A 14,863-nucleotide genomic window follows, 5' to 3' on the forward strand; every position below is an offset into this window, starting at 1 on the left:
GAGACAGAGCCGGTGGCTTTGAAGTTGCCATGCAACAGTTCAAATGTCTCAGAGGCACATACCTTTTTGGCACTTTTTCAAACCGTCTTCTTTTTGTATGTAAAAATTTAGTTACATGCGCATATACATGCACTTTTAATCCCAGGGCTCGATAACGGGGGCTCGCATGTGACAGCAAATGTTGTTAATCCCTCAAAGCGTAATTTGCTGAGGGATTTGAAAAAGGAAAACTAGTTCACTCCTGCCAAGCATCTGACATGCCCTTAAAAAAGTGGAAGAAACGCCACAGTGACGAACATGGGAGGCCTTCACTGAACAATGAAATTTTAATTCCAAACCACTCCTGTGTAATAACCCACCCTCATCCTCCCCCTGCAACAGGATTGGATGACACAAGATTGTTTCCTCATATAAGGAAGAGTTATGATATGAGCGACAATATCTGGCAGCGCTGCAAATCAACAAAGTGGAAGGCATGAAATATTGAGTGCCAGAGTCCGCCTTTGCCCATTCTAACGAGACACAATTAGTAATGTATATACATAGCTACTTACGCACCTGTCCGTGTGCCTGTTTGTCTTCAACACAATTAAAATCTGTAGGATAAACTTTGCATCCAAAGTGCAATATAACTACTTAACGTCTAGCCACGGTTCCGAGAGATGAGGTGAAACAACAATTACATAAAGCGCCTATTTGCTGTGATGTGCTGAAGTCCAGCGCTGCCGGGAGTTGTGTAATTTTTTGGAGCACGTTTTGTTGTGAAAACAAGATCAGAAGTGTTCACGTTGAGATACCCCACATCGTTTTGTCATTACAAATTTTTTCATTATTTCATCAAATGAATGAACACCTTAACCTTAGTTTTTTGATTTGAATTGCGTAGCAACAGTGATACAATTGCCTATCCTCGATTGCAATCTGATTGTTCTCCTTGGTTGAAGAACACTTGATTTTAATGCGGTCTTTCGCGGACACTCACACAGTGCAATTTTCATGTCGAGTCGGCCGCCGTTTATTAAAACCAAATGAATCCCAGCTCTGTTTGTTCACGATAACATTCATTAATTTGTTATCAAGACAAAAATATGAAGAGATAACGAGTTCTAATCTCGTTGTCATCACAGAACAGGCAAAAACATATTATCCCACCCATGGCAGCGTTATCTGTCTGTAGTTTCGGTAACTACTATTTGAGCGAAAGGACGATCACATTTCCACTCTTCTTTTCAACCCCTGGAGAGTAATCGATTTAATAGACATGCTGACATATCACAGAGATCGAGACAGGTTGGGAGTGCTTTTGTTTAGCCTTAAAAAAGTGAAATGCCGTGAAATATATGACAATAGACTCCATGACAATAGATGTCACGGCGTCAGGCTTGTCCCAATCCGACCAGAGGAATGTGTTTTTGCTTGCCTGCTCGCTTGCGTGGTGTGGTTTATTTGGCTTTGTGTATTGGAGGGAGACGTCCTAATTAAAAGTTAATCAAGTGGGATAACTGAATGGTGTTCAGCGGCCGGGGGGGAGGAGAGGGGAAGTGAGGAGGGGGGCAGTGTCATCGTCTATCTTTTTTGTGTCATCTTCAATAATTTTTTAAAGCAAAGAAGCACGGATGCCTTCATAACAACACTAATAATATTAACAATAATACTATGATTATTTGATGAGTGTGACTTTAGAGACTCAGAGTGCCGCAACCATCACGGCAACAGCCACAAAGAGTAGAAATAAAGACAAAGTGAAGGATAAAGTAGCACACAAGAGAAACAAATCAACAAGAAAAATAAAGAGGGGGAAAGGAGGGAGACGTAGACAGGGCCGGTAAGGAAGATAAATGAGGCAGAAGGGCAGCCTGGTCGGACGCTGGAGTCAAGGGAGGGGTTTGTGACAGAGAAACAGATGAAGAGGTGATGATGATGAGTTTAAGGGCTGATTCGAAGGCATATTCAACTATATCAGGGCATGATCCGACAAAAAGGGGACGTCGAAGCAAGGCGGCTTTTGCGAAGACAATGGCGTAGCATAGCTCCTTGTCCTCAATAAAAATGGGGGTGATGGTGGTGTTTGTGTGTGTGGTGGTGGTGGTGGTGGTGGTGGTGGGTCGGCTGAGGGCAGCAGAGGTTTCCATGGCTGGGAAGTGATGAACCACCACTGAGTGGCGAGACTCGTACCCTAGCCCAGGAGAGGCAAACCAAGGGAGACAAGCATTTGACAGGCAGTGGCCTGACACCAGAATCATTGGTGCGTTAAAAACCTTTAGCTTCCCACCCACAAGGAAGGGGAAAAAAAATAGTGTTTTTTTTGGCAGGGGAGGGGGGTTGGTGGGGGAGGGGGTTCAATTACACAAGAGGCTGTCAAAACAGAGCCCCGGTGAGGGCCGGTGACGTAACAGCGCTTGCACGTTTCTCCCTGGCATCCTGGCAGACGATTGTGCCAAAACTTCTCCTGTCAACGCGAGTGAGATCTGGGCAAACATAACATTAATGGAGAAGGCTCTCTGGGAGCTGTTGTTTCCCGGTGACACTTCCTGTGTTCTCCCGTGGCGCTCCCTCGTCAATGTCACAGTAGTCGTCTCCTTCCCACAGATCCCATGTTCTCGGAGCGAAATGTCTGTTTCCCCAAATTAGCTCGATAGCCGAACATCAAGCGCCTTTCAACCGGTGTACAGCGTTGCGAGGAAATCATTGACAAAACAGCCAGATCTAAGAGCTTCTAAATTGGTTCAGAGTCCTCCCATTTCAACAGCACACCATCAGTACGTATCTCACCAAACACAGATCGAGGAAAAACTGAATTTCCGTTTGTCAATGAAAGTGCAATGGGAACTGACAGCAGGCTGTGATTTTCTGGATGATTTGGGTCTTTGGACAGTTATCCCTGCGGGACATTCTGCATACGGGAAAGGTTAACAGGCTGGATTATTGATAAGCATTTTACCAATGACATTTTTTGGGGTGAACTAATTTAAAGGTTCTACCTGGCCTGTACATTACTGCCAACAAATGTGGGTGTCCTTCCTGCAAATGTCAAGCAATCATGGAGGCATTAAGCTCTACCATGTTATCAGTGGTTGAGTTTAGTGCTGTAGGTTGAGATTAGTTTGGGATAAAAAATACCAAGGTACCTACTAATGAGATATGTAAATGTCAATGCGAAATAGAGCCCTTAATTAACCATTATGCACTCAATGTCTCATATCTACATCTTCATTCCACCCCACTAACTGCATCGTCTATGCTTATATATTATGGATGACAAAGTTGTAGCTCAACGAGGAATGTAATACCCTGGCCTCCGCCCACTTGCCCATTCATTAAAAGATACATAAATATATATCGGTGAGCAATTCACATCCAGACCAAAGCAATAGAAATCCTATTGGCTCAGCAGTATCAATAAAACCAGTAAGATCTGCAGAATAGTCACTACAATATCTATCTATAAACTGAACTCAAAAAGACAAATTACGTCACAAACAATGTGGCGCCAGTTTTGAGAGTAGAGAATGTTCTTAAAATATTGGTAACACAAGTCAGCTGAAACAAGGTGTTTCATTAGTTTCTGAACAAAATCAGATGCTTGTCTCAATTTTTTAAACAGATTAGGTACCGGTTTAGGTATGAACGGAAGGCCTAAAAAGGAAACAAACCGATTTAGACGTAGAAGGAGATCATTGCCGTGGAGATCTAAATGAAATATCCTTGGAGTTCAATATTGAGAGCCGCCTGTCTTCGACAACAGCTAGGTAAGTACGATAACGCTGTGTTTATTCTTATCATGCTTGTTCTCTTCAAAAGTATAAAGGACATATTTCTGCCTGTTTGTTTGTGTTGCAGGGTCATGGGGGCTAACTGCCATCCTAGAAGCAGATACAGAGTTTACATTTAGTGATTGCTCAGGGACACTATGTTATCCACGTGAATGAAGTAAAGCCCTCCCTTACCAGAAGGCCACCCTTCCCTGAACCTGTTATCTTGGCACTGCTCCCTTTAAGACCTGGCCTCAATAAATGACATACTCAAGTTGAATTTCATTGAAAAGGTTTGAACCATCTGTTGGCCTTGAGACAAATAAACATTTCTGAACTACAATAATAAAAGTGTGTTTTTTTCTAAACCTTTTTCTAAACAGTAATTATCACTCTGAAGACCAACTAGGGTAGTATACTCTCAGTTTCTTCATCCTAAGAGAATTGTTGCTTGAGATAATTAAATGCCAGCCCACACTATGACAATCAACATCATTGTTAAGATGTTGCCTTGCCAATATCTTTCTGTGCAAATGTAATGTCCTACTCGCACAAACAATGAGAGAAGGCAGAACAATTCACTTGTCTATGTTTGTATGTGTGTGTGTGTGTGTGTGTGTGTGTGTATGTGTGTGTGTGTGTGTGTGTGTGTGTGTGTGTGTGTGTGTGTGTGTGTGGGTGTGTGTGTGAATATCATAAACAACATTCCATTCTATGTTATTGAGCAGAGCCTGAAGATTTTAACTTGTGTTGCCAAAATCAGTTCTTGGTAAAAATAACAAGTACTGGGAAATCAGTAATGTGATACATTTAAGATGAACTGAAGTAATATTCTTGTTGCCACAATATGATACAGTCTAACAATAAACTACTGTGAGAGGATGGAATATGAATAAAAGTGATTGTGGAGGGGTGTCTATTCATCTGTCAGGATATGATATTGGGTAACAGTAATGTGTAGCCTAGAAGACTTAGTGTCACAATGAAAGCAGAGAAACAGCTCAATTTTTATATAATCTTTAAATGACTGGGATTGAGAAGGTGCATAACCTTATTCAGGTGGTATGTCATAGTAAAAGACCAAGCACAATCTGGAACGTGATTTAAGTGGTTGACAAATGTATTCATCCTTGTTTCGTGTGTGTGGAAACAACTTGTTTCTATGATGACAGGCTAGCAGAGAGGGGAGGACACTCTATGTGGGAAGGAGGAATTGGGGTTCCTTCGTTTGGGCCCTGGAGGTAAGAGGTTCACTGCGGTGGAGCTGCAGCATCCATGCATTCCTCAGCAGACCAGTGGAAACACAGGGGGCGTCCTGCCTCCCTGAGGCACGGTTGTAGACTAGGGAACAACATGGGAAGAAGGGAGGTGTGTGTGTGTGAGACTGCTTCGCATCACACATCAGATGTGTGTGTATATATATATATATATAAGTAAGTCCGGGAAGGGCACAACACACTCAATTATTGTATCCTATATTCCAATTTTTTAGGATAGTCCTGGTCTCTGGTGAGCTGGTAATTGTGTGTGTGCATGCGTGCCTGCGTGTGTTTGTGCGCTTGTTTATCTCTGTGCATGTCTGTGTACCTCTGCGTGTGTATCTGTGTGTGTGTGCGTGCGTGTGTATGCGTGTAAGTGTGGCGTGCGTGCCTGCATGCATATGTGAATGTGTGCCTGCGTGCGGTTGTCCTTCTGTGTGCATGTCTGCGAGTCTGTGCGTGCGTATGTGTTCACATATGTGTCTAATTACGTGGACACACAAACAGGAAAGGTTGATTTGTGGCGGAGAACGCATTGACCATGTGGTCTTGGGTTCATCTCCGCCCTTCTCCCTCTCCCCCCCAGGTTTATGTCAGGGGCCACACGGGGCCAAGCCTATGACGGGGGCCACATGATTAAGAGTGAAAACGCCTCCTGAAGGTGAACAGGGCTTTGCTGTATTTTTTCCATCTGGACACCTTCATGTGAAGGTCTTCTGGGATCGGCAGCATGTATATTCATAAGGTAAGGCGGGCGGGAAGCGAAGGGAGAGAGTGAGGGGGTGGGGGGGGGGGAACCATAGTAAAGTTTTGCAAAAGGAGACCCAGCTGGCCACATAAAACTTCCCTTTAGTGACCTCGATTCCTCCACCCTCCCGCCGTGTGCGCTCCGTCCGAGCAGGCCCGGGGTATTTGTGTCCCTGTGTGAACCCAGGGAGGTCAGCTCCGCACGGCCTGGAGCGGGGGGGGGATCCACTAAAATATGAATTCTTTTTTTGCTCGATGATGAATCGCAGAATCAGGCCCAAGAGTGAGGCCATCCATGCTGTTTTTTTGGCCCCGCTGAATGGAGCCCATCGAACAAACGATTCTATAGAGAACGAATCTGTCGAAAGAAAGCGTTTTTTTTTACACTATAAACACTCTCAACACATTTTCTGTGTGATGAACTGAACAGGACTGGGACCCGTCTGACCCCTCAGAGATAAACGTCTAGCACATGTTAGCTGTCAGAGAGCATCGGGAGGCTGTGTTACCGCCGCTGGAGTCTGTGAGGTTGAGATTAAATGGAATTTAAATATACACATAGTGTATGTATACAATGGGTCACAGCAAGGGTAAAGACAGCGGTTGCAAATTGCCTCAATTTACCTTAGTTTATGTGTCCAACCGCATGCAGTTTATACAACTCTTAGCAATGTACTGAAGATAAAAAGGCTTGTGTTAGGGAGATGCATCTGCACACGCCTGCTATACGGCATTAAGGCTGCTTCATGGTGATATATCACCATAATTAAACAGATCCACTAAACGTACTCCCGTCTCGGGAAAGTGGAGAGTGTGAGGGACGCAGGACTGTGAATCAGCATCTCCAGCAGCCTGCTGCCATCTCCAATAACAACTTTCCACGAATAGCCAATGTTTGCATCATTTAATGTAATTCCAAAGGGAATGAGAAAAAGGTGGTGGTTTGACATAAACTGCAAGCAGAATTAGCGACCCAGAAGTGTGCCACTTACTCTGAACATTGGAAGGCTTTGGAATTAAAGGCCGTCTGACTAGGAGGTTTAATGTGATGGGCCTATTGTGATTCATTAGCATTCGATACATAGAGAGCATGAATAGTTTGATGTCCCTATTCCAGTTTGCGATGGACAATTTTCTAGTCTATACATCTTAAAATTAGAACAGTGGGATAAATGTGTTGCAATTTATACTACAAAATATAATACATAACAATTCAACCAGTATAACAAATTAACAATACAACGACATACAATTACGTTTTAGTGCAGGTTTAGTTTGATACTATAGGTTAAAACGATCTTCAACTACAATGTAATAAGCCCTATAATGCCTTGATTTTTAGGGTGAGATTTGAAGGGAAAGGGAAAGGTGTGTAGCATATAGAGCATGTTCTGCAGAGAAACATGCTAGAGAAACAGACAGCAAGCCACAATAAGCTACAACTTTCTTGTGGCACTTGTTATGGGAAGATTTACTACCCATTTTGTAATCCTCCATGATAAGCCTGCCATCCTTGATCTCAATTATGTATCCATAGTAACAAGCCACACATTCCATTGAAATGAGAGGATACAAAAGTCCAACAAATGTAACATCCCATACAATTAAAGTGGATGGATCGCTTTCTTCACCCATTTCACCTTATGTGGAAACACACGCATTTATATATATAGAACTGATGCTTTGTGCAACAATGTAAAAGCCTTGCACTTTTGTGTGATGCATGTGTATGCCACCGATAGCCCATACATCGTGTGATGCACGAGTGCACTATTGGATGATTAAACCAAAATCACCTTTACACAATGCACGTGTGTGTCATCCAATTAATTTCCTTCTTGTGTCGTCCATAATTGGCTCAGTGTGAGATCACAGGGCTCAGGGTTTCCCTCAAATGCACTCTGTCTTGCGGAGTGTTGGAGTGAGAGCAAAATTAAAGTGACAGAATTAGACAATCCTGTGTGTGCGAATGATTGCATACAATTTAGCAGGTCCATAGGCTAGACACCTGCATAAAACATGAGAACAAAAACTATCTTGAGCAGCTGACTAAAACGCATCACTTCCTAGATAGCGGGATGTGTGTGTGAGAGAGCCCGGGCCATTATGCAAACGAGTGAATATCATTGTACAGCTATAACGCATTTCTGTCACACATTTGCCAAACTCTGTCTTGGCAGCCGGCCCATTCAGAACTCATTACTCTTTCACTATCAGATCAGATGTCCATACTTAATTCAAATTAAGTTTTTTATATTCTCACTCTCTCACGACGTTACAAAGAGGAACGGAAAGCTATCATTTATCAGATGATGTATGAAATACTCAGCCATAGTGATACATAGTTTCCCCAATCGAAATGACAAATATATGACACAGCAGTGTCGTTTCTGAAGGGCACTACATCCCTGCTGTTTGTGAAAGTATCTGCAATATGTGAAGGAGCTGAAGCAACTCCAGGTATCCTTTTTTCAACCAACGTGGCAATGGGAGAAACAGTTAATGTAACCGTTACACATCTCAATGAATTCCCCAAGAGCTCACCGCTATACGTGTCATTAGCTATAAGGGTTCTCTTTAAATAAATCTTCGCTCATCCAATATTGTAAAGAAAACGATGAAAAAATGCTAACATTTGTTAAATGCCAACTCTTCATTTAGAACCAATGTAAACGATGATAGTACCGTGTTAATTAGTCTATGCTTTTATTAGAAAACACCCACAGGAACACCTACACACATGGATAAACACATGGCCTAACGCCATTAACAAACCCAATGTTTACGGTTATTCTGGTCCGTTTGCACACCTCATAGTGTCAACTCGCTTCGTGTTAAGCGACCCCCTTATCAACAAGTGTACCACACACGCACACACTGCGGACAACACCGGCACAGAGTAACCCTCGGTAACACAGTCAACCGGACAGCCGATTAACAGGCCCCAGAAGCGATGCATTATTAAAACTTCCTGTCACCGTGAATGAGAACACTAAAAGTTGGATTTAACAGCCAGCGGGGCCAGCAGGGTGTCATGATCCATCCACATGACAGGGCGGTGTCTTCGGGGCACGGCGGACTCGCTCCGGCGGCTACAAGGCCACAGTGTGGGGGTCTAATTGCACACACAGAAGAAATGCGGCCGTGGCAGACAAAGATGGAGGGCCTTTTATTTTATTTTTTATATATTGTGTTTTGTCTTCTGATGGGGGAGTGTGGGCGTGAACAGGGGCAGAGAGTGCACGCCCAGCCTGCTAAGTGGTGAAGGGGTTGCTGGTTCATTCTTCAAAACCATCACTTAATAATGCTGCCGAACTTGCAACAACAACACCCAACAACAACAACAACAACATCTCTTCACAACCACCATTTTTGCTCCAAGGGCAGATGATGACAACGAGATGAAAAGCTGCAGAGCAGTGTTTAAAGCCCAAAATGCTGTACAGGAGGATCATTTGGGTAGTATTGATTTCAATGTTGGTCCATCCAACTACCATGGCACCCTTTGACATTGTTTCACAGCAGCTCGAGAAGTAAATTATTAAAAAGATGCAGGGTTACCCATGATTTATAGTCAATATCATACATTTAAATTACCATTTCTAGGGCCAAACACACTCATATTGCTCACAAATACAATGTCCACCCACTTTAAGATCAATATTAATTTAATCCCAGAGACTCTTCTCCTAGGCAACCTACCAAGTCAATTTATCAGTGCAAGCATTATTTTACTAGAGTGCAACATTGGATCAGGTTTTTTTTTTCATTCATTCTGTCCTGTCCTGGGCCAACGAACGCACCCTTGGAATGTTTTCAACTGTGACCGAGAGGGCTAAGCTACCCTGGAGTAGCCCGCGGCCACACTGCTCCCACGCAGACCGTACACAGCGAGACACCACGTCTTGTCCCGGTCCATCCAGGACATTGGTTCACATGGGAAAACAAAAGAGGAACTTGCGCCTCTAAGGAAGCGTCTTTCGTTTTTTTCTCTTCTCAAAGGGCGTGCATCCAGAGCACCTTGACACTGTTGACTGTAAAACTGCTGACAAATTATGTCACTCTTTTTGCATGTGGTTGTAACACCTTGTGCCCCTGTGGCTTCCCATGGAACTTGCACAGCCAGTTGCAATAGTAAAAAGGAATTAAGCCTTTAGAAGCCTTTGGGTGCCCTAGTCTCTAGATAATACACCAATTTCTGGTCACTACATTGACTGCTTCATAAGTTGAGCAAGAGAGTCGAGATCATCTGGAACATTTCAGCCAGCACAGGCTGAGGAAAAAGGTACTACAGTATGCTCCCCCTAATGATACCACTTTGCACATGGTTTTTCCAATACGGCGGCAAGAAAAACGTTTAATTTGTTCCGAATCAGAACAGCAACCGAGAGCAAAGAGGAGTCTGAGAGGGGGGATTGGCTGTCGAGACGAGTTTATCTTTACACACCTCCATAATTCACCTTCAAGACGCACGGAGACGGCTCACAGGACACCGGCACAATTGTTTCCATGGCAACGAACGTGTGATACCTTACCTCGACAGTGCACTCCTTCATCGTAGCCGTCGTCGCAATCCCGGGCCCCGTTGCACAGTTTGTTGAAGTGAATACATTTCCTTGTCCCGATGCACTGGAAGTGGTTCAGGGGGCATCGGATCACCACCTCCCGCTGACCTGAAGAACGGAGAGGACAGGCACCGGGTGAGAAAATAATCCACCTTTTATTTATACATGGCAAGAGACTTTCCGGGGGGGGGGGGGGGGGGGGGGGAGTATGCTAATGTAGATGTGTGAGAGACGGTATCCCTGTGCACACGCATTAGGTATTCACAAACTGTTTAGAAGAGGACGTCAGCCACCCACTCGACATGTGTTTTGTTTTCCCTTGTTCGCTTGTCCCTTTTTTAACAATACTACTACACGGGAAAGAGAAAATCTGAAAAAAAACATGCATATTTCATTCCTAATAACCATCTCCCTCAAGTGAAATGATTACCATCTTCAACTTTCCAATGTGCCGCCCCCCTCCCCACCACCCCTCTTCAGCCACTGAAACAGATGTACTTAAAAAGGCCTCTGCATATATAATTCCACTCGCACTAGGAAACAGCCTCCACAGCACAGCAGCAGATGTTTTTCAGTTCGTTTTTTTTTCTCAATTTGTCTTTCCAGTGCACTGGAACAAGCAGACCTGTATCCCCTCCCCCCGCGACCCAGCCCCACCCCCTGCCATCAACTCCGGTAGGTGGCTCGCAGCTGTTTAAGGATTCATGAAGCGCGTAGGTGACCCTAATCCTCGTGGCAGAGTCACGATAGCACATAAAACACATCTGACCGGCGTGGCAGAACTGTAAATGTGTCATATCCTCACCTCAACCGCTATCGGTATCAATTGCCGTTTGTGGCCATCGCTGCCACTTAGCCAGAGGGATTTATCGTTTCACCTGACAGGATCTCGCCCCGATCCGAGCGTTTTGGCGGCACTCAGTGGAGGAGAAGGGGGGGGGGGGGCTCGGGGGGCCTTTGTCGAAGCACACTGTGTCAGTTCCAACCAGGCTTTTAACTTATTCACCATGTTCTTTTCTTACTTTAGAAACAAGGTAAGAGACGCCGCAATTAGGGCGGCCATTACGGAGAGAGCTGTCAGTTTGTGCTGATTTTAAAATAAGCGGTTCAAGGAGAGCGTGAAGGAGTGTGTGCTCGCATGTGCCCGTGTGTGTGTGTTTGTGTGTGTCTTTGTTTGTGACTGTGTGTGTGCGTGTGTTCTTGTGTGTCTTTGTTTATGACTGCTTGTGTGCGCGTGCGTGCGTTGTGGGTATTGGTACAAAAATGACTCATTTTTTAAAGGAGCAGAGTGTGAAAGGTTTTACGTTTTTTTCCACATCTATTCCTTGGCTACTTGTCCAAAAAAGCCCTCAGGATACACAATATATTACAACGCATTTAGACAATTCAAATATTAGGAGACCTTGCCTGGGAGAGAGGCCATCTTTGTTACATGAGCCAATACCGCATCACGGGCCAGGCTCATGAGCTAACCTTCCCTGGAGATGGATCTAAGGGATGGAGCTTAATGGGGGGCTGTGTGTCTGTTGAGCTAGAACCGCTCCAGTAGCATTGACCGTATATTCACAGGGATTCACAGGCACGTGTGCCTTTTCCTCAATACATAAACACATCACCACGTTGTCATTGAAAAGGCAGAGGTGTGTGTTCACCGAAACCATTAGTGGGTTGTCCCCTTACGGGTTACCACGTTTGATTCATGTTATCCATACGATAAATCAAGAACAAGTGGAGTAAAGTAATGTTAGGCACAAAGATCTGATCGTGAATACTCGTGGTCTTAACAATCCTCAGTCTAAAGAAACGTATAATTTTTTTTGATCATTAAAACAACAGTTATGAAGGAAGATTACGCAACAATATTTGATCAATGTATAATTTTATCTATTAGACTATTAAAAAAAATATATATATAAATATAAATATATTTCACCTGTCGCACGCTAAGACAAACACACACAAACACACAACCTCCCAAAAAAAGGTAGTCGATGACTCAGAAGTGATCCAGGTGATCACGTCCGCTTGGTAAAGTACGATAGTTAACACACAGCTATGTGGGTCCCTGACAACACGACATCACTGTGAGCCTCTCTCGCTCGCCCTCGCTCGCTCACCGCATGCACCATGGCCTAATGTTACGAGGCAGCGGTTGGCAGATGAATATTCAGCCATTGCGATCAGCCATGCAGCAGAGCACAGATGGTCCCGGAACAACCGAGACGCTAAAGGAACACTTTCTCCCACCACCACCACCACAAGCTTCCAAAGCCACTCTGCTGTGCCGCGGCAATGTGCTGCTTCTTTAGCATTGCAAATGATAAACGCTACAAACAATAAGCGAGGATGACTTAGACCACTGTTAGGAATACAGCAAAACAAACAGATGATTATGCATGCACGGGCCTTCCGCTACAATGCTCGAAGGTGTAAAAGGAACAGGTAAAACCATTTTGACTGATGAAGATATGATCAGCTTGTACTATTGCTGCCCTAACAACAGGTTGTGTTTGTTTGTGTATGTGTGTGTGTGTGTGTGTGTGTGTGTGTGTGTGTGTGTGTGTGTGTGTGTGTGTGTGTGTGTGTGTGTGTGTGTGTGTGTGCGTGTGTGGGTGTGTGTATTTAAAGTGTAGACATCGGAATACATGTCGCCAGAATAGCATGAATAGTGTCTAACCAAGATAAAATGCTATACATGTACAAACACACGCACACATACATACACAAATACATATACACACACTTAGATACATATATATATAGACTACACCAGTCTTTTTAATTAAAAGCCAGTGGTGATATTTACCCACTTTGAGGCGTGTGGGAGACAGAATCAGCTGGGACGTGCTAATCCCTCTTATTAATGTGCAGAGAAGGGCTTCTGGCTAGCATTCCACCAGCTATGTTCATTATTTTTTATCACTTCAATCTAGTCCTCTGCACCGGTATGGAAGAAATGATGAATTCTTGAAAGGAAATAATTGAGAAGCTATCAGTAGGGGGAGCTCATTGAACTCTACTGTTGGGAGAATTAGATGTAGCAAGGGGATCCTATAGGCATGTGGGCCATTGGATTTCATCTCGTTTTATTTTATTCCAAGAGGAGATGATCAAAAGCCCACGGACCAGTGTTTTGAGACTCCCTCTGTTGACAGAGACTATAGACTGTAGACCGCCCTTACTTCTCCCCATCTAAGTTTTGCTATTTTTCTGGGAATTCCAAACTTAGCCTTTTGATTTGTTTTGCTTGCAAATAAACCCATGGTTTAGCCCGACTATAGAATATATACATATATAGGTAGCTTGACTGTTCTAAATTATTTTTTTCCATGTTTGGTTTATTTAGTACTGAAAGGTTTTATTAATCTTAATCTGAATGTCATCTAAATGCCCTAGCAGGGTCTGATCATTCAATTAACAAATATCTGCCGACACACATACAAACTTCCCTTACCAGAAATATGTCATTCCTACGAATAACTGCCATGGTCTTGATTGTGTTCTTTAAAAAAGATATCCACAACCCAATAGTTAATACTTAATGTTTTCCTAAATGCCCAGATAAGAATAGAAGACCAGGATAAGCTCAAAGATGTGCTTACATGTCAACGATAATAAGGCTCCGATGGGTGGCACCATGGGTAAAATAAATAGGATGATGAACCCAATCACACTGCAAATCACACAGTATGGCTCAATGGCACAGCCCCCTTAACGATGCAGCTTTCGGTGTGCATTTAAATGAAGCTTAAGTATCAACTAATGGATGCACTGAGATGTTTACAGATTGGGGATGTTAAGATTCTTTCATACATGGTGCAATGACTCTTCTTAAAGACAGCCATTGTGGTGATTTCCCTGCTAGATTTGGCTACAAGGCTGTTTGCATTCAAAGGCTTGCCGAGCTGTGCGCTAAGAGTAATATCTCAAAGGCAAACAGGTCATAGCGTAGTAATGTCCTACACATTGAAATGTAATCTCTCTCTCACTCCCTCCCTCTCTCTCTCTCTCTCTCTCCCTCCATCTCTCCCTCTCTCTCTCTCTCTCTCTCTCTCTCTCTCTCTCTCTCTCTCTCTCTCTCTCTCTCTTCTAATGCAACACAATTTAGCACAGTTTTTTTATTTACCAGCTAACGATATATACCATATTTCATAAACAAAGTAGCTGAGGGTAAACATAGTTATCATCTCTATCTCTAGGCATTTTAGTGGTGACAACTGTTCCTTCTATGTACTGTACTGCACGTGATCTGAATTTCCACCGGGGCAGTAGCAACAACACTAAAAACTTTAAACAGGAACCCTCTTCTTTTTTTTTCTCCCCGGAATAACCTTTGGGTCCCTGACATTTGGAACGATGCACTCAGCCAGAAGAAGCATTGCAGGGCTGTATTTATGTGACCCCGTAAAACCAAGGCAAATTGTGCCGAAGTGGAAGGCTACGCGATGAGTTTTTGCAGTTGATGATGCATTTAAGACCCTGCCACACCCCTTCCACACCCTCGGCCCCGGGGCCCCAGAGGGGACAGTTTCTAGCAAAC

The 14,863-nt window shown here is 43.8% G+C and overlaps 1 protein-coding gene across 1 annotated transcript in view; it reads right to left on the bottom strand.

Annotated features, from left to right (window-relative positions):
• Positions 1 to 14,863, bottom strand: part of lrp1bb (low density lipoprotein receptor-related protein 1Bb) — a 226,681-nt gene that overhangs the window by 138,167 nt on the left and 73,651 nt on the right. Inside the window, exon 3 of the mRNA XM_079731578.1 lies at positions 10,294 to 10,431. Coding sequence (XP_079587704.1) covers positions 10,294 to 10,431 — 138 coding nt within the window. The remainder of the gene's footprint in view (positions 1 to 10,293; positions 10,432 to 14,863) is intronic.

The sequence above is a fragment of the Pollachius pollachius genome (assembly GCF_949987615.1).
Source record: "Pollachius pollachius genome assembly, chromosome: 3".
Classification (NCBI taxonomy): Eukaryota; Metazoa; Chordata; class Actinopteri; order Gadiformes; family Gadidae; genus Pollachius; species Pollachius pollachius.